Below are 20,234 nucleotides of genomic sequence, written 5' to 3' on the forward strand. Positions count from 1 at the left end.
TTTTAACTGTATGGCATAGATGAGACAACTCTTGAAGTTTGCCGTTACGTCGGGTATACTGTTCCGTGTGAGAAAATGCCATTAAAGGTTGTCACTGCTGCGGTGTCACTCTTGCCTCTTAGTGGAAATTTCTACTCCTGGAACGATGTGTATCGATGCAGCCTCTTTTTTTCCTCTTTCAAATGGAATGTCTGACGTTGACCGGCTTACCCACCCGTGTCCTGGGAGTCAGAGTGTCTACCCAGTGCTTCCTGCTGGTTTAATTCATAGCCCAGGTCGAGGAGTGAGGCTGCAGGTGGGAAACTGGTGATTGGCAGAGGAAGCTCATCTCTGGGCAGCCGTTCTCAGTGCAGCGTTCAGATCTATCGAAACATAGGCTTGTTAGAATCTTAGTAAATGGCTCTGACGTCTAAAGCCCCTTTCGGAGGATGGGGCCACGCGACCCTGTTTTTTGTGGTTGTCGTTTGACTCTGTGTACTGTGTCCAGAGTTATGTTTTGAAAAGCGTTAATGCTTTTGTAGTTTAAGCGTGTTGGAGGTCATTTGAGTGGTGTCTTCCAGTCGTGTGTTTTACTCATCCTGCCTCAGCTTGGTTCTGTTTGAAAGTCCCTGCAGCACCTCTTACGTAAGTTCTGTTGCTGAAGGGAAAGCTGAACAATCAATCCCTCTCCAACCTGTTAGCTTTCGATGCCTTCCACTGTTAGGACTAGCTTTTCTTTCTGTGGGTAGTCTGTCCCTTTACTGTCCCCTGTCCCTCTCCCCTCTCCCCTGGTTCCAGACGCAGGGAACCAGGCTTGCTGGGGTCCCCTAGGTGTAGGTGGTGGCGTCCCGATTTAGAAGCTTAAACTGCAATTTTAGAAATATTTAGTAATTCGTGTAATAACAGCAGTAACACCCATTACGTGTTAACATGAATTGCACTTTTATGAAAGATACCTTTTCATGAAAATGTTTTGGACTTTCTCGTCCATTGACTATAGCAGGAGTTTTAAGCTGGGTGAGTTGGAGGAGGTCAGTGAACACGGTTCTGTTGTGTGTTTTCTGGGGAGGCAGCCGTGACGGTCACCTCCCGAGAGGAGCATTCCCAACTCCCGTCCCCCAGACACGGAAAGCCACTGTGTGAAGACTGGGCTCTGACCTCGGCTCTCACCGGGGCCAGCCGGGTTCTCTTCTCCACCGTTCTTTTCCCGACTCTTCCGGACACCCCATGCTGGTGTCCATTGCACTCACAGGACTCAGAGGAGTCGTGCTTTGACAACGTTCTGAAATTCCCGGGGAATCGCTAGGTAGGAAGTGGCCTTTCCTCCCATCAGTCGCTGCCCGCCCCCTCTGCTTAGAGCCCAGGGCTGGGGCGAGGTGCCAGCTCTGCACAGAGGCCAGCTGGCCACGCACAGGGGGCCGTGGAGGCAGGAGGTGCCTGCGCCCCCTGTCCTCAGGGGAGCGAGGGGGCAGCTGGCTCTCCCCTGAGCTGTCCCCTCTCCAGCGCCCACTCCATCCTATGCTTCAGGCTGGATGCTCGGTAGCCCCTGCGTGCCTCCCACTCAAGACCCACGGCACTGAGGCCATGTGGGCCCTGCGGTCCTGTGTGCTGCAGGGGCTTGGGCACCTTGGGCCTTGCGGCTAGATGCCAGTAGCTCCCACCCCTCCAGTGGTGACAGCCAGAGCACCTCCAGACATTGCCCAGTGTCTCCCAGTGTCTCCCAGGGCCCCGGATTGCGACCACTGCTCTAGAAACACCGCTCCCTGAAGCATGTACATGTGCTCGTGAACCACGCCTGGGCCATGTTGGCGAAAATAGCAGTTTTCAACCAAAAGGGACATCACGCCCCTTTGCCCTCGAAAATTCGTGAGGATCCTACGTTTTATTTAGGTGGGCTGTAGCTATCTGCTGTTCTTCATATGAGAAGCTAAAATTGAGAACTTTTTTGTTTTATTTTTTGTCTTTTTGTCTTTTTAGGGCTGCACCTGTGGCATATGGAGGTCCCCAGGCTAGGAGTCTAATCGGAGCTGTAGCTGCCGGCCTACACCACAGCCACAGCAACACGGGATCCGAGCCGGGTCTGTGACCTACACCACAGCTCATGACAACACCGGATCTTTAACCCAATGGGCAAGGCCAGGGATCCAGCCCGGCAACCTCATGGTTCCTAGTCGGATTTGTTTCCACTGCACCACGACGGGAACTCCTGAAATTGAGAGTTGTAAAATATTCATTAATTCATCTAATCATAACAGCACACCCATTATATGTTCACATGAATAGAATGTTTTTATGAGAAATAACTGTTTATGAAAGTTCACAGAGGAAAATGGCTTTTCTCGATGTTTTTGCAAATCCCTTTGATGTCAGGCTTAATGGAAGATAGCTGGTCCCCGGAGTCTGTGCCTGGAGTCAGTCTACCCTGACAGCGCGAGTCTATGCCTGTGAAAAGTCAGTGTCCCGATGGCTGTAAAGACAAGGCCGGTCTCAGTATCACAGAAATAGTAGACCCCCTGGAGTTCCCGTCATGGCGCAGCGGTAATGAACCCAGCTAGCATCCGTGAGGATGCAGGTTCGATCTCCGGCCTTGCTCAGTGGGTCGGGGATCTGGCGTTGCCGTGAGCTGTGGTGTAGGTCAGCAGCCGTAGCTCCAATTCGACCCCAGCCTGGGAACCCCCATTGCTGCACCATTTGGCCCTGAAAACAACAACAACAACAGCAAAAAGATCCCAGAAGGGGCCTGAGGGCCTCCACTTTGAGAACCATTGTAGAATTCTCTTCCCATCCTCTGGCCTGTTTAGGTGAATCCTCTCATCTTTTTGTTCAAGTTCATTTATTCTGAAATTCAGTGGAAGCCTTTCCTCACCATCTTGGTTCCTGCTAAAAAAAATTTTTGTCTCTTTGTCTTTTCTAGGGCCGCACTCGTGGCATGTGGAGGTTCCCAGGCTAGGGGTCGAATCGGAGCTGTAGCCATCGGCCTACACCAGAGCCACAGCAATGTGGGATCCGAGCCACATCTGTAACCTACACCACAGCTCACGGCAACCCCAGATCCTTAACCCACTGAGCGAGGTCAGGGATCAAACCTGCATCCTCATGGATCCTAGTCAGGTTCGTTAACCACTGCGCCACGACAGGAACTGCCTATCTTTCTTACTTTAAATTTATTTTTCAGAGTTCCCGTTGTGGCTCAGTGGGCTAAGAACCCGACTAGTTTCCATGAGGACGCCCAGTTGATCCCTGGGCTCGCTTGGTCGGTTAAGAATCCGGCATTGCCGCAAGCTGTGGTGTAGGTTGCAAATGCAGCTTGGTCTGGCATTGCTGTGGCTGTGACATAGGCCAGCGGCTGCAGCTCCAGTTCACCCCCTGGCCTGGGAACTTCCACATGCTGCAGGTGTGGTCCTAAAAAGAGAAAGAAATTATTTGGGGAGTATTTTTCGGAAGACACCTACATATTTTAAATATTTCCTAAGTTGTGCGTGTGTGTGTACAGAGAGAAGGAGAGAGCGAGCTTTGTTTTGAGCGTGGCTTTTGCTCCGAGCAGGCACCAGGGAGAGGATTGAGGGCTGTCGTCCTTGTTGTGAGCACTCAGCCCTGTGGTCTGTGAAGCGGCGCGCCTGAAGCTCCTGTTGCCCGGGAGTCACTTGTTCAGTCACACTCGCAGCCGTGAGTTGATGGGACAAGATGGGCAGCATTTTTGTAAAGAGCCACCTGGAGCTTTGGGTGAGGAAATCAGATGTTTTAAAGCATCTCAGCCAACACAGGCTCATCGTTCAGTCATGGGGCTCGCGGATGCATGTCGGTGGTGGGAATACGCCGCAGGGGATCCAGCAGATGACATCTGTCGGCACCCTCTCCCTCTTAAGTAAAAGCTCTGTCACGTGATACGTAATTCTAGAAAGAGTCCTTCACGTGGCGCACGTGAAATAGTCCCAGGTGTTCCGTTCATGACGTTCATGACGGCGGCTCCCAGTGAGTGCAGACCTGGAGCTCTGCCCGGTGGCGGCGGCGGCGGTGGCGGCGGCGGGGTCTCCGCCTGCGTGTGGGAAGTGAGTCACTCTGCACCAGCGTGGATCCGGGGATGCTTTCCTAAGTCACAGGGAAAATTCCTCTGAAAGGTTGCAACTCTCACAAGTCCTCAATGTTTCCGTAAACATTGGGAACCAGCCAAGGTCAGGGTGTGACTGATGCTGCTGGGCGGGGCCCAGCATTTTGGTAACAGCCTCGCATTTTTCTTGTCAGTATGTTGCGTTGAGCAAAGACTTCCCGGGTGCTTCTTTTTTCCTTTTTCTTTCTTTCTTTCTTTTTTTTTTTTTTTTTTTCCTCGAGTTTAGCTGAAGTAGAGTTGATTTGCAGTGTTGTGATAGTTGCTGTATAACAAAGGGATTCAGTTAGACAGGACCACACATCCGTTCTCTCTGCAGATTCTTTCCCACATAAATGGTCACGAATACTCGGTCGAGTTCCCTGTGCCAGACAGCAGGTCCCCGTTGGCCAGTCATCCCCTGTACCTCAGTGTGCAAATGCCATCCCCAGTCCATCCCCCGACCACCGCCCTTGGTCAGGTTTGAGAACTGCCCCTGCAGGGAAGGGCTGCTCCCCAAACCCCAACGACAGTGTCATCTTCGTTTTCTCCACCTGGGGGAGCGAGAGAGCGGGCCTAGAAATTACGCTTTCCGAGGGGCGAGGGGAAAGCGGCATTCATTTGAGGACTTTGTATTTTCCTTTATCTTGAATGGGCTTTTTGTTTTTTGTTTTTTCGGCCGCACCTGGGGGCATGTGGAAGTTCCTGGGCCAGGGATCGAACCTGAGCCACAGCAGCAGCCCGAGCCACAGCAGTGGCAATGCTGGATCCTTAACCTGTTAGGCCACCAGGGAACTCCTCACAAGTGTTTTTTTAAGTTGGGCTTTAGGGAGTTCCCTGGTGGCCTAGTAGGTTAAGAAACCGATGTTGTTGCTGCTGTGGCTCAGGTCACTGGACTGGTGCAGGTTCAATCCCAAGCCCGGGAGGGAACTTCCGCGTGCCCTGGGTGTGGCCAAAAAAATTAAAAAATCATAAAGATGAACTTTAGCACAGCTCTAAAGGGATGTTGGCTCTGACCTAAGGCCGTCTTTGCCCAGTGGGATATCAGTGCCCGGCGGCTCTGAGCTGCTGAACCTGTGCTGTCCTCCATGTTAGCCACTGGCCACATGAGTCTGTTTAGGATGAAATTAAAATTAAATTGGATTGAGAAATTCAGTTCCTCAGTCACACTGGGCACATTTCCAGTGCTCAGGGGCCACATGCGGCTAATGGCCCCCTGTTGGATAGCAGATGCAGAGCTTCCCCACGTGGCAGAAAGTTCTGTTGGCAGAGCTACCTTAGACCCTGGCAATATCTTTCAAAGTAATTCTAACACGAGCGCATTTAACTTAACTTTTTTAGCTATCACTCTTCTTAATGTGAAATATCAAATTTAAGATTAAATTTAAGAGGAAAGAAGACATATACATTGGCAAAAGAGGAAGAAATGGATAAAATTAGGGAAAAGAGAAAGGTGAGAAGAAAAGGGGCTTTGGTAGTCAGCTGGAGGTAGTGGCCACTCACCGCTTAGTCCAGGACCTGCCTGCCTTCCAAAGACCCACACCTAAAACTAGATTCAGCCATGCTCTTCCCCACGGGAGTGGGCCCTGAGTGACCACAAAAGAACATTTGGCGGGTAGAGGGGTTGGGGTTTAAAAAGTAAAACAGGGAGTTCCCGTCGTGGCGCAGCGGATATGAATCCGACTAGGAACCATGAGGTTGCGGGTTCGATCCCTGGCCTCGCTCAGTGGGTTAAGGATCTGGCGTTGCCGTGAGCTGTGGTGTAGGTCGCAGACACGCCTCAGATGCCGTGTTGCCGTGGCTGTGGTGTAGACCGGCAACTGTAGCTCCAATTTGACCCCTAGCCTGGGAACCTCCATATTTCATGGGTGCGGCCCTAAAAAGACAAAAAACAAACAAAAAAAAGTAAAACAGTACAAAAGTCTGTAGTTTCCCATTTTAGGTGATTTACTCTCAGCCCTGTGTCTCAGAGCAAACCTCTCTAGACTCTTGCGTTTTTGAGTTTTGTTTTTGTTTTGTTCTGTTTTAATGGCTGCGCCCGCAGCTGATGCAAGTTCCTGGGCCAGGGATTCAGTCTGAACCACAGCTTCGGTAGTGCCGGATCCTTTAACCCACTGTGCTGGGCCGGGGAGCAAACCCGCACCTCCGCAGTGACTGGAGCGGCTGCAGTTGGATTCCTACCCCACAGCGGGAGCTCTCTATTCTTTTTTTTTTTTTTTTAATTTTTTTTTTTGTCTTTTTGTCTTTTTTGTTGTTGTTGTTGCTATTTCTTGGGCCGCTCCCGCGGCATATGGAGGTTCCCAGGCTAGGGGTTGAATCGGAGCCGTAGCCACCAGCCTATGCCAGAGCCACAGCAACGCGGGATCCGAGCCGCATCTGCAACCTACACCACAGCTCACGGCAATGCCGGATCGTTAACCCACTGAGCAAGGGCAGGGACCGAACCCACAACCTCATGGTTCCTAGTCGGATTCGTTAACCACTGCGCCACGACGGGAACTCCTTAAATTTTTATTATTGGCGTATAGTTGGCTTACAGTGTTGTGTTAGTTTCAGGTGTACACCAGAGTGGTTCTGTTACACGTATGTATACACATCCGCCCCTTTTCAGGTTTGCTGCCGGAAGAGGTTGTTACGGAGCATTGAGCAGACTTGCCTGTTGTCTGGACTGCTTGATTCGCGCCGCAGTCCCCGTCTCCTGGGAGGCAGTTCTGAGCACTAGAGGGAAGAGGCCTTTCTGCTCGTGGAGTGAACTTTCTGTCTCGCAGGGTCACCTTCCCCCCTTTACCTGGCCCTCCCTTCCCAGTCACCCCACAGCTACGTTCCGAGAGCCTGCCTTGTGCTGAGCCCCTTCGCCGGTGCTGGGGGTTCAGCCTGGGACACGGCAGGACCCCCACCCTGGCGCAGTTTGCGTTCTCAGAGTGCCATGTGCACCCGTGTTTCTGAGGGGCACTGGTCGCCTTTGGCGTGAGACCGTCTCGCGCTTGGCAGAGCCGTGGCCCTGGTCATGTAGCACTGGTCATGGTGACACTGAAACTGCACTCGCACATTTCCAGACACCCCTGGGGGGACAGGACCACCTCCGGCAGCCCCTGTGCTGAGACCAGGAGGCTGCTTCGGGTGGTCAGGGACCGTCTCCGAGGAGAGGATGCTGCAGGAGCGACCTGAGTGCGAAGAAGGAGCCGGAGATGCAGAGATCTGGGGAGGGTGTTCCAGCCAGAGGAAGCATCTGCGCAGAGGCCCTGAGGCAGGCGTGAGCTTGGCGTGTCCACCGGCGGGAAGCCCACTTTGGCTGAAAGGAGTGAGGGCGGCGAGTGGGAGGGTGGAGTTGGAGAGGTGCACGCAGGCCAGGCCCGGGAGGTCTTAGCCGCCGTCAGCAAGGTTTTGGATGGAGTCTTATTTCTAAGGATGCTGGAAAGCCAGTGGGGTGAGCAGCAAAGTGAGAAGATCTGGCCTACATGTTTAAAGAGATCTCAGAGTTCCCCTTGTGGCGCAGCGGAAACGAATCTGACTGGTATCCATGAGGACAAAGGTTTGATCCCTGGCCTCACTCAGTGGGTCAGGGATCCAGCGTTGCCCTGAGCTGTGGTGTAGGTCACAGATGCAGCTTGGATCCCACGTGGCTGTGGCTGTGGTGTAGGCCGCAGCTGTAGCTCTGATTCGACCCTTAGCCTGGGAACCTCCATATGCAGCTTTGTTTTTGATTTGACCCCCGTTCACCATCTAGAAGCCATTGGGAGACCAGTCATTTGGCCCCTGCCCAGTTGAACAGTAAGGTTTTACATCTAGTTGTGATTTTTTTTGGGGGGGGGGTCTTACCCACAGTATATGGAAGTTCCTGGGCTAGGAATGGAACCTGTGCCACAGCAGCGACCCAAGCTGCTGCAGTAACAACACCGGATCCTCAACCCACAGAGCTGCAAGGGAACTCCTGGTTGGGAATTTTTGGAATTTCAGTGTTGGAATGGAGGAGAAGAGGTGTTTGTTTAGTACAGTGAGTGAGGCTTTGTCACAACTCCAGTTGTCTCTTTTGTTGTTTGAATGGAATATCTCAGAGTACAGAGAACCCAACAAACACCCATGTATCTGCTGACCAGATTTTTTTTTCCACTCCAATTTTGGGGTGCTGCCTGGCTGTATAGGAGGTTAGGGGTGTAGGGGCACCCATGGGCACAGAGACTCTCAGGCTTGACACACCTGGTGTTGGTTAGAAACGGCGCTTCTCCTGGGGGCTGCTGTGGAAGAACTGGGGTGGGGGCCTGAGCCCCTGGGTAGGCAGTGCCCTCTTCCTCCCCCGCTCCCTGGGGCGCTGCGGGGTATAGCGGCCCAGCCAGGGCAGCTCCAGAACCCCACTGCCCAGGCCTGGATGCTGCCGGCACCCCGTGGTGACAGACCCCAGCCCTCACCGAAGCCTCTGTAGCCCTCCTCCCATGAAGGGACCCTGGGAAGGGAAGGCACCTACCACCCACCTAGAAGTGCCGCTGCCTCTAGCTTGGGGGTGGGGTGGGGTGGGGGGTCCCCACGCCTGCTTAGAAACCTCTGGGGACTACTGACTTCCAGTGACTTCCAGCCAAAGGAAAAGGGCAGCCCTTTGGCTAAGTGATGCTGGGTTTGATGAATCCCATCACGGAGCTGAAATGAAGAGGCCGAAGAAAACCCAGGGGCACATCTCTCCTCACTGAGGAAGAGAGAAAAACAGAACTGCCCACAAGCTCCATTCCGAGAGTGCGGACGCAGGGAAGAGGTCAGCCTGTTTTAGCTCTAACCCAAGTCAAGTAACTAAACAGGACCATTGCTCTTGGCAAAAACGGCCTGTAATTCCAAGCAAGACAGGCCAGTTTTCATTTTGCAAGTAAGCGCCTAGGCCAAGGAAGCTCCCTATCGTTTGTCAGGCATGGTTCAGCCAGCATCGGTGCCTTCCGCGCCTGAGCACAAGCCAGCCCTGCGAGCCTGCGGCCCGGGCTGCCAGCGAGTCAGCCTGGAGGGACAAGGACCCTTTGGGACCCCTCGTGGGGTAAGTGGCTGTGGTGTGGATTTCTCTGTCCAACACTGGTTCCTCCCTTGCTTGCTTTGGTGCTGTCCTTGACATGAACTGGAGTTGGTTCATAGTTAAAAAAAAAAATGAGCTCTTTCAGGACCTTCTAGCTGTGACTCAGCAGGATTGGTGGTATCTCTAGCACCAGGCAGCAGGTTCGATGCCCGGCTCCGAACATTGGGTTAAGGATCTGGTGTTACTGCGGCGTAGGTTGCAACTGTGGCTGGGATCTGATTGATCCCGGGCCCAGGAACTCCATATGCTGTCTAGCAGCCAAAAAAAAGCAAGAAAAAACCCCCCAAAACAAGCTCTTTCAGAGAGCTACTAGTCTTCTCTTGGAGAGAGACCCACCTCCCATCGCCAGGCCCTATTTAGAGGTCAGTGGGGGTCACAGAAGAGGGAAGCTCCTGGTTCTGCCTGAGACGGGGTGGCGAGGGCAGGGGTTCCCTAAACAAGCTGAAGAGGAACAGATGAGACACGTTTTTATAGGTGGTAAAATAAACAACACGAAACTTAGTGTTAGGGGCATTCAGTAGGTTCACTGTGTTTTGTACGTGTCACCACTCTCCAGTTCCAGAACATTTTACTCACCCCAAAAGGAAACTCCCACACATTAAGTCCTCGCTTTTCATTTCTTCCTGCGCCTAGGCCCTGGCAGCCACTAATCTGCCATCTTTCTTTGTGGATTTTCCTGTTCTGGTTATTTCATACAAGAGATGGCCTTTTGTGGCTGGCTTCTTTCATTTTGCCTAATGTTTTCAAGGTCCATCAGTTGTCATAGCTTCTATCAAGATAACCATTCTTTTTTTTTTTTTTTTTTTTTTTTGCTTTTTAGGGCCACACCCATGGCATATGGAAGTTCCCAGGTTAGGAGTCGAATCTGAGCTGTAGCTGCCAGCCTACACCTACAGCACAGCGCAAGGCAGCACTAGATCCTTAACCCACTGAGCAAAGCCAGGGATTGAACCTGAAGCCTCATGGATTGCTCTTGGGTTTGTTTTCTCTGGGCCCCAGTAGGAACTCTTTTTTTTTTAATTATAGCCACCCTAGTGGGTGTGATTCAGCAAGTTGCTTGGTTTTCCCTTGCATTTCCCTGATGGCTAAAGACATTGCGCCTCTTTTCATTTGCTTATTGGCCATTTCTGTATCTTCAGAAAAATGTCTGTTGAAGTTCTTTGCCAGTTTTTTTATTCTAGTTTTTTTTTTTTTTTTTAAGTTTAGGTGATTTCTAGTGTGGTGTTGATTTCTGCTGTGTAGCAAAGTGATTCAGTTATACATATATACATTCTTTTTTATTTATTCATTTTGTCTTTTTGTCTTTTTAGGGCTGCGCCCATGACACATGGAGGTTCCCAGGCTAGGGGTCAATCGGAGCCACAGCAACGTAGGATCCGAGCCTCGTCTGCGACCTACACCACAGCTCACGGCAACGCTGGATCCTTAAACCACTGAGTGAAGCCAGGATGCTAGTCAGGTTCATTAACCGCTGAGTCATGATGGGAACTCCTATACATTCTTTTTTAAAATATTCTTTTCCAGAGTTCCCATCATGGCACAGAGGAAACGAATCCAACTAGGAACCATGAGGTTGCAGGTTTGACCCCTGGCCTCGCTCAGTGGGTTAAGGATCCGGCGTTGCGGTGAGCTGTGGTGTAGGTTGCAGACACGGCTCTGATCTGGCATTGCTGTGACTGTGGTGTAGGCCGGCAGCTGTAGCTCCGATTTGACCCCTAGTCTGGGAACCTCCATATGCCATGAGTGTGCCCCCCCCCAAAAAAAATATCTATGTATGTGTGTGTAAACATCTATAGTCTTTTCCATCATGGTTTATCGCGGGATGCTGAATATCGTTTCTTGGGCTATGCAGGAGGACCTTGTTTCTCCAGTCTGTGTATAATAGTTTGCATCTGCTAACCCCAGACTCTCACTCCATTCCCCACCTCCCCAAGCCACAGGTCCATTTTCTGTTTTTTTTTTTTATTATTTATATATTTTTTCTTTTTTTCTATTGCATTTATAGTTGTACAACGACCATCACAAACGAATTTTGTAGCATTTCCATCCAAACCCGCAGTGTATATCCCCCCACTCCCCAACCTGTCCCATTTGGAAAACGTAAGTTTTTCAAAGTCTGTGAGTCAGTATCTGTTCTGTAAAGAAGTTATTGTGTCCTTTTTTCAGAGTCCACATGTCGGTGGTAGCATTCGATGCTGGTGTCTCACCGTCTGCCTGACCTCACTTAGCAGGATCATTTCTAGGTCCATCCATGTGGCTGCAAATACCGTTGTTTCTTTCCTCTGAGTGGCTGAGTAATATTCCATTGTGTGTATGGACCACATCTTCTCGATCCGCTCCTCTGTCGAGGGCATTTCGGGAGTTTGCATGTCTTGGCTGTTGTATAGCGGGCTGCAGTGAGCACTGGAGTCCATGTGTCTTTGTGAGTCGTGGTTTTCTCTGGGTAGCTGCCCAGGAGCGCGGGTCCCTTTTCTCTATGTGTGAATCTCTGTTTCATAGACAAGATAATTTGTGTCACAATTTAGATTCTACATGTAAGTGATATCATTTGGTATTTTTCAGACTGACTTCACTTTGTATGAGAATCTCTAGTTGCATCCTTGTTGCTGCAGATGGCATGATTTCATTCTTTTTTAGGCTGGGTAATATTCCGTGGCATATGTATGGCGCGCCTTTATCCATTCATCTGTTGATGGACATGCAGGTTATTTCTGTGTTCTGGCTGTTGCGAATAGTGGTGCTGTGAACATAGGGGTGCGTATATATTTTGAGTTATAGTTTTGTCTGGATACATACCCAGGAATGGGATTGCTGGAGCAGATGTTTTTGCTGGCTTTTTAAATCTGTGTTTGTCTTTCTGTTGTTAGGGTTCTTAACACAGGCGTATTCACTTTATTGCACTTTGCAGATACTGGGTTTTTTAATAAATGGAAGGTTTGTAGCAACCCTGTGTTGTCAGAAGATAGTTGGCATTTTTTAGCAATAGCATATTTTTAATGAAGGTATGTACATTGTTTTTCTTAGGTGTAATATTATTGCACACTTAATGGTCAACAGTATAGTGTAAAGGTAACTTTTATATGCACCGGGAGACCAAAAACTTGGTCTGGCTTGCTTTATCGTGACATCTGCTTTAGTGCAGTGGTCTGGAGCAGAACCTGTAATAGCTTCAATACCCCTGAGGCTGTTGCCTGTTCTGGATACTAGACAGTATCAGATACATAACCTGCAGATGTTTTCTCCTGTTCTGTGGATTATATCTTCATTTTCCTAATAGTGGTTTTTTCCCCCCTTTTTAGGGTCGTACTTGTGGCATATGGAGGTTCCCAGGCTAGGGGTCGAATCGGAGTTACAGCTGCCGGCCTACACCACAGCCGCAGCAACACAGGATTGGAGCCGAGTCTTCGACCTACACCACAGCTCATGGCAAACGCTGGATCCTTAACCCACTGAGCAAGGCCAGGGATCAAATCAGCAACCGCATGGTTCCTAGTCGGATTCATTTCCCCTGTGTCACGACAGGAACTCCCTTAATAGTGTTCTTTGATACACAAAAGCTTTAAATTCTCACGAAGTCCAATTTATCTTTTTCCTTTTATCGCTTGCACTCTTGGTGTTACAGCTAGGAAACCACTGTCAAGTCCAAGATCACGAAGATTTACCTCTGTTTAAGAGTTGGATGGTTTTAGCTCTTGTATTTAGGTTTTGATCCGTTTGGGGTCAGTTTTATGTACCGTGAGGTGGGGAGCCAGCTTTTCTCTCCTGCAGGTCGTTGTCCAGGGGTCTCAGCACCGTTTGTTGGAGACACTTCTTTTCCCTTCAGTGATCTTGGCTCTTAATTCTATGCCATCGATCTCTCTGCACGGCGGTCCTTATGCCACTATCACACTACTCTGGCGGACACTCTTCTAAATATCCTAAAAGGCAGGCAGGCGGGGGTGTCAGCCGCTGGTTATCGTGTTGGAGAAATAAACCAGTCACGGGCTTGATGGGAGAGGCGGGAGCTCGGGCTCCTGGTGTGGTCCGCGTGGAGGTGGAGTCGCAGCCGTAGCTGAACCTACTTCTACCCGCTTCGCCTCCCACGCTGGCCAGGCGGGGCCGGGCAGCGCTCGGCTGCGGGCTCTCGCCTTGGCCCGGGTGCTGGAGCCACGCCAGCCCCTAGCCCCGGCCTGCGCGCGCTCTCAGGGCTGCGCGCGCCCGCGCACGGACCCGCATGCGCCTGCGCGCAGACGCAGCGCTCCTTTCCCGCGCGTCCTCGCACGTGCCCAGTGGGGCGCTCCGGGGGCTTCGCGGGCGCCCTGCCCTCTCGCGGCGGATGGTCCCCCAGCAGGGGAAGGCCACCCGGTCCCGGCAGAGACGCCTGGGGCCGAGGAGCGGGCCCGCAGGCCCCGCAGGCGCAGGGGGCTGGCGGCCCGAGCCCGTGGACCTTCGTAGACGGCCGCGAAGCTGGAGCGGCCGGTGGAGCCAGGCTCCCTCTCTAGCTGCTCTCTCCGCCCGCCCCGAGGAGAGCGCTCTCCGGGGAGGCCAGCGAGACCGCGGGGTCGGCGGGAGAGGCGGCAGGTCCTAGGGGTGACTCTGTGGTCTAGACCTCGGAGCCTTCCGCAGCGGGCTGCCTCCCGTGGAGTGGGTCTGTTTTGTGTGTCGGAGCACTCATCCCCGTGTTTTGTTGTGTGAGGTGCACAGTCCATCCTCCTGTCAGGGTAGGAGCAGCCGTGAGGCTGTTTTTGTTCATGTTTGTACCCAGTTATTTGTTGGGGTCATCACGTGTACAGCACTGGCTTCAGCTTTATAGAAAAATAAAAAGACACTTTCATCTCCTGGACACGTAACAACGTTTAAAACATCTCCTAGGAGGCGCCCTTCCAGACCAGAATTAACACTAGGGTTTTCTGGAAGCATTTAGAGAAAGCTGTGCAGGATGGTTTTACTTAACTTGGGGGATTCTCTGGAGAGTTAGGGATGGGATTTTTAAGGAAGAAAGTCCCATGTCACTTCAGGAAAGAGTGACATGTCAAGGTCAAAGCCCAAGAAAGCACATTTTGAGGAAGGAACAGTCGGTCCACTTTAGGAGAAAGGGGAACCCAGGCCCTGGCTCCCAGTTTAGAGTTCTGTCTGCGGGCAGTATGGCATCTCAGCAAACTTCCAAGTATGTTTAAGCACAGGATTAAAAATAATTCAGTTCTTACTTCTTTACGCTTACTTATTACTGTTACTTTATTAAAAATAAAGCAGCTCGGGAGTTCCCATCGTGGCGCAGTAGAAAAGAATCCGACGAGGAACCATGAGATTGCGGTTCAATCCCTGGCCTCGCTCAGTGGGTTAAGGATCTGGCGTTGCTGTGACCTGTGGTGTAGGTCGCAGACGTGGCTCGGATCTGCCGTTGCTGTGGCTGTGGTGTAGGCCGGCAGCTATAGCTCTGATTGGACCCCTGGCCTGGGAACCTCCATGTGCCTCGGGTGCGGCCCTAAAAAAAGCAGGAAAAAAAAGAGAGCATGGGTTCCCATGACTAGGAACCCAGCACAACTGAAAAAAATAAATAAATAGAGCAGCTGTTTCTTTTTAGTAAAAATCCCATTCAAGGAGGAGAGCAGATAACTGGGGGCTCGAGTTGGTGTGTCTCCTTGGCGTAATTGGAAGAGGCTTGGTGGGGTCGTGTTTTTATGACAAATTTAAAAAGCCTATGTGCAGATGCCAACTCCACTCTTGGGCCTGGGAGGAGTGAGTGTGTTGCACAAAGAATCTCAGTGGCGGACACTCACCTTTGCATCTGTCAGCTGTCACCACTGAGGCTGAGCACAGCTGAGCCCCCGGGGCTCCCAGGCGAGCTCGATCCCTTACGCCTGCAGGGTGGCAGGGGCTCCCAGCTCCCCTGTGCCCTCCACACTCAGACACCACCGCTGCTTGAGTGCTTGCAGTGCCCCTTCTCACCCCACGCGTCGACTGCATGTGGCCCCAGCTGTCACGATGCCGCCTGGAGGTGAGCGCGCTGAAGGTGGAGCCTGGAGACGATGCAGGGAGGGGCTCGAAAGAAGCCCGTTCCGGAGGCTCAGGAGGAAGGCGCTTTTACGTAGCCTTCACTGATCTTCAGGGCTGAGTCGTGAACCAGCAGGGAAAGCTGTCCTTTGTGAGGTGTTCAACGGTATTAGTTTCCCGTTGCTGCTGTGCAAATTGCCACAGACGTGGTGGCTTGAAGAAAGGACACCAGCTCATTATCTTACAGTTCTGGAGGTCAGACGTTTAAAACGGGGCCCTCTAGCACCTTCTGGAAGCTCCAGAGAACAGTTCCAGTGTTTTCCAGCTTCTGGGGGTGCCTGCACGCCTTGGCTCAGGGCCCCTTCCTCTGTGGTCAGAGCAGCATCTTCCAGTCTCCCTGCGACCTCGGCTTCGATGCCTCGTTGCCTGCTCTCGTCTTGCCAAGACCTGTGTGGTTCCCCGGGGCCCAGCCTGGCAACCCGGGGTCCTTAGCCCCATCACACCCCCAAAGTTCCTTTTGCCCAGTAAGGAAACACCCTCACAGGCTCCAGGATGAGGGTGTGAACATCTTTGAAGGGTCACTGTCAACCTGTCAGCACATCAGCCCAGGGTCAGAGCGTTGGAAGAAGACCCGCGCGGTTAGGGGCGTGTGCACGGTCTCTGGAAACCCAGCCTCGCTGGAGGTGGGTGGAGGCTCGGGAGAGGAAGGACGTTGTGTGCAGGACAGCGAAGGAGCCTGTCCCAGGGTGCGACTTTGGTTTGTGTGTGTGTTTTCCCCTGTTTCAACTGTGCTGTAAAATACAGCCGTTTGACATGTTCATCTGTTGTTGTCTTCACTTTTGGAAACAGATTTCCAGCAGGAAAAACAGCCTTGTTGCTGCCCCGTCTACGGTATCTAATAAAATAAAAGTGCCAGCCCCTCAGCCCATAGTGAAGAAAGACAAACGGCAAAATTCTTCCAGGTTTAGCGCCAGCAATAGCAGAGAACTTCAAAAGCTACCGTCTTTGAAAGGTAAGTTTTATGATTCATCTTTTAAACGTTAAAGTTTGCCCACTTGAGGGAAGGAGTAATGTTTCGGTAGTTTGCTAGCTTCTTATACCTTTGCTGTGTTTAAATTCTGTAAGGTTATTTTTTCTTCCTTAGTAAGTTTTTTGTTTTTGTTTTTTTTAGATTGAATGCCACTAACCCAACTAATCTTTCAAATTACAGAGCAATTTAATCAGGAGCATGTAAACACGCGTACTTCACAGATATAAAATACTGAAAAAAACAAAACCCACCAAGGAAAGGCTTTCAGTCTTTTCGTGTTGATTGTAATTAAGCTAGGCAGTTTTCTTTGCAGTAATTCTCTTTCATTCGTCTCAGAACTCCAGCAGCTCAGAAGGGGGTTACTGCAGGTAGAGGACTTGTAAAATCTGTGCCACCGCCACTTCGTTTGTGTGGTGGTGGAGCAGCGAGGGCGGGAACCAGTCCTCTCTGGACTTTCTCCTGGTGAGTCACGGGGGGGTTTCCTCTCCCCGGGGCTTCCTATGAGTTTGGTCAGGGAGCGGTGCTCTGGGCTCCCGATGTCCCCCCAAACGACAGAGCTACCCCTTTCCATCTGAGGGTGATCAGGCCCTAAAAGGGCTCCTCTGGGAGACTTTGAAAAGGTCGAAGCACGTAAGACCTTACTTATCAGGGGAAGTAGGGTCAGGCCCCCAAAGTCAGATGTGAACCCTCTGAAGACTTTTGTATTTACGAAGCTCTAAGACTAGTGTAATAAAACATGGGGCATTTTTCATTCCTTAAATTCAGAGCAGTGGGTCTGGTACAGTTAATTTTCACCCGAGTGAACTCGGGGCAGGAGGCTCGTCGTCTTGGCAGGTGCGCTCCTGCGCCTTCTGCCCGCAGGGTGGGGAGCCGGGAGCGGGAGCTCACGCAGATGCGCGGGCAGGGGGGAGGCTGGAGGGCCGGAGCAGTGGGTGGCGGAGGGAGGGACTTCATGGATGCCTTTGCAGCCCCTCACTGGCTCGGCCTCCAGGCCCTCCTCTCCCTGTGTGTGTCACGGGGCTTGTGTCTGGCTGCCGTTTGGTTTGGCTCTGTGGCAGGTAACGTGCATCCTAGGTCGGGTCTGGGGAGCCTTCCCCCCCCAGGCGGCCCGTCCTTCCTCCGTGTCATTCACTGTCAGACGCTGTGTGGAGCACCTGCAGACCCCCTGCGCCAGGTCCTGGGCGTCCCGCCTCAGGCAAAACCAGGGGCCTGCTCTGCTGGCGCCAGCATCCCACCCCACCAGGGGGAGGGGGCCCGCCAGGGAGGAAGGGGACGCCTGCTGCCCTGAGGAGGCCCAGCGGGAAAACTCAAACGTCGGGGCGGGGTGGGGGTGGGGGGGCCTCAAACGTCGGGGGTGGCGGGGAGGCTGCCGAGGCCCAGGCCCGGGGGCCCATCGCAGCTGGAGTGTGGGCCCTGCTCTCACGGCTCGGAGGACGGGTTCTCTGTTGCACACCCACGTGTCAGGCCGTGCCCCTCACTGCTGCCTCATTCAGCATGTCGTTCTTGGCTGTTGCAGAGTATCCGTGCCATAAATAACAATTTGTGCGTGTTAACTTTTGTCTGGTTCGGAAAAAACAGGAATTGATTCGGATTACATTGAAGTTATATTAACCGGGGGGAGATTATTATTTTTGTGATATTCTTTTCCCATCTAGGAAAATGGTAAATCACCTCCATTTTTTTTTTTTTTTTGAGTCTTATTTTCTGACTTTTTAAAAGATTTTACCATTTTCTTGGGAATCTTTACCTTTGCGTTAAATTTACTCCTAAGCACTTGATAGTTTTTGTCACTCTCAGGACAGAATTACATTTTTTTCATTTCTGCTTCTAATTAGTTCTTACTCACCTAACAAAAAGATGTTGGTTTTTAAATATTTTCTTATTCTGTCACCTTACCAAATTTTCTTATTAATCTCAGTAATTTTTTTTTTACTAGCGTCTGCATATACAGTCTTGTCATTTGTAAGTAGCTGCTTTTGTCTCTCTTCCAATATTTATAACAACATATGCTGGTTATTTTAATGTTATTACGCCATTAGCTAGGACCAGGCACACACAGATAACAGACCTGAGAGCAGGCCTCCCGTTATCTGCCATTTTGGTGGAAGGCTTCGGCGTTTCCTTTCTCGGGTGAAGGTAGCCCTGGCTTCCTGACGCCTGGCCTTTACCCACCGCTCGCAGGTGCTTGGTTCTTAGTACCACCAGTACCACCTGTCTCCTTGGTTTCGTGGTAGCGCTGCTGCTGAGTTTTACGGGACGCCTCGTGGTCTTTCTCCATAGGATGTTAATGTCGCTGTGTTGATAGCTTTTCTGCTTTTGAGCTCTCCTTGCATTACTGGGATAAACCTCAGTATTGTCCCAGTGTGACTTTTTACATGTGCTGGCTTCAGTGTATTAATTCTCCTTCGAGTCTCTGCTTCCATATTTCCTACATGAAGCTGGTCTGTAGTTTTCTCCCTTTTTTGTCCTACTGTATTTTATCAAATCTAAGACGCACTGATAGTGATCTTTCCTGAAGGTGAAAATGTTTTAGGCCACTCTCTCATGCTGCCATATGATGCCAGGGATGGTAAAATGCACCCGTTTCAGCAAAAGTCAAATACGGGAGTTCCCGTCGTGGCACAGTGGTTAATGAATCCAACTAGGAACCATGAGGTTGCGGGTTCGGTCCCTGCCCTTGCTCAGTGGGTTAACAATCCGGCGTTGCCGTGAGCTGTGGTGTAGGTTGCAGACGCGGCTCGGATCCAGCGTTGCTGTGGTTCTGGCGTAGGCTGGTGGCTACAGCTCCGATTCAACCCCTAGCCTGGGAACCTCCATATGCCGCAGGAGCGGCCGAAGAAATAGCAACAACAACAACAAAAAAAGACAAAAGACAAAAAAAAAAAAAAAAGACACAAAAAAGTCAAATACGGAATAACATACGCATCTTACAGGCCATGACATAGAACTCGGCTGGGCCTGCTCTTCGCTCAGTGATAAGTCTGCATGTTTCTTCCATGTTGGGTCATTTCTGAGCGGGTCCTGTATTAACTCATAGGTTCTTTAATGCATCGTTTAATTTCTTCTGCATCTGTGGAGGTGATCTCTCTTTAGGAGTTTGTTTATTCTTTTGATTATTTGTTTTAAATGTATGTCATTCCCACTTTTAGTTACTTATCCTGTTTTATTTTATTCTTTTCTCTTTTTGTTAAGTTAAATACAGAGTTCGCTTTATTTAAAGCTGTGTATTCCTGAGTGTAACTTGAGCTCTATCCATAGTATTTCTTTTTTTTTTTAAATCATACTTTTTTTTAGAATTTTATTAAAGCAGAAGTTACTTACTGTACAATTCACTCATTGGGAGCTCCCATTGTGGCGCAGCAGAAACGAATCCTACTGGTAACCATGAGGTTTTGGGTTTGATCCCTGGCTTTGCTCAGTGGGTTGAGGATCCAGCATTGCCATGAGCTATAGCACAGGTCACAGACGTGGCTTGAATCCTGCATTGCTGTGGCTGTGGCATAAGGCCGGCAGCTACAGCCTCTATTTGACCCGTAGCCTGGGAACCTCCATATGCTGTGGGTGTGGCTTTAAAAAGCAAAATAAAAAAAAATTCACTCATTGTATTTGGATATTTTGATTGTTTTCATAAACATGTAGAGTGGTGCACCCGTTATGACAATACAGTTTAATGACAATACATTCCTTAAAAAGTTGCTCTTATGCCCGCTGCCGTCACTCCCATCCCCCGCTCCAGACAACCACTGATCGACTTTCTGTCTCTGGATTGGCCTTTTCTGGACATTTCATTGATATAAATGAAAGTGGCGACACGGAGTCTTTTACATCTAATTCTTCTTATGATGTTTTTGCGATTCATCCGCCTTGGGGGTTTGTTCCTTTGGAATGCTGAGTCATGTTCTCTACTCGGTGAACTTGCCACATTTTATTTTTGCATGCCCCATTTGACGGGTATTTTAGCTATTATGAGTAAGGCTGCTCCAAGTCTTTGTTGGAACATGTATTTTCATCTCTCCTGGGGAGATACCCAGAAGTGGAACTTCTGGCTCGTATGTAAATGGAGCTGCTGTATGTTTAGCGTTTTAAAAAACTGCCGAACTGTTTCCCAGACCCTTTTA

The 20,234-nt window shown here is 50.7% G+C and overlaps 1 protein-coding gene across 1 annotated transcript in view; it reads left to right on the forward strand.

Moving 5' to 3' along the window:
* The window catches only part of PPP2R5C (protein phosphatase 2 regulatory subunit B'gamma), a 192,490-nt gene that overhangs the window by 57,003 nt on the left and 115,253 nt on the right, over positions 1 to 20,234 (forward strand). Inside the window, exon 9 of the mRNA XM_021081604.2 lies at positions 15,936 to 16,098. Coding sequence (XP_020937263.2) covers positions 15,936 to 16,098 — 163 coding nt within the window. The remainder of the gene's footprint in view (positions 1 to 15,935; positions 16,099 to 20,234) is intronic.

This window comes from Sus scrofa, chromosome 7, assembly GCF_054392235.1.
Source record: "Sus scrofa isolate SSC_HxYL_T2T_F1_AM1 chromosome 7, Sscrofa_HxYL_maternal_Yorkshire_Landrace_v2.0, whole genome shotgun sequence".
NCBI classification, from domain to species: domain Eukaryota; kingdom Metazoa; phylum Chordata; class Mammalia; order Artiodactyla; family Suidae; genus Sus; species Sus scrofa.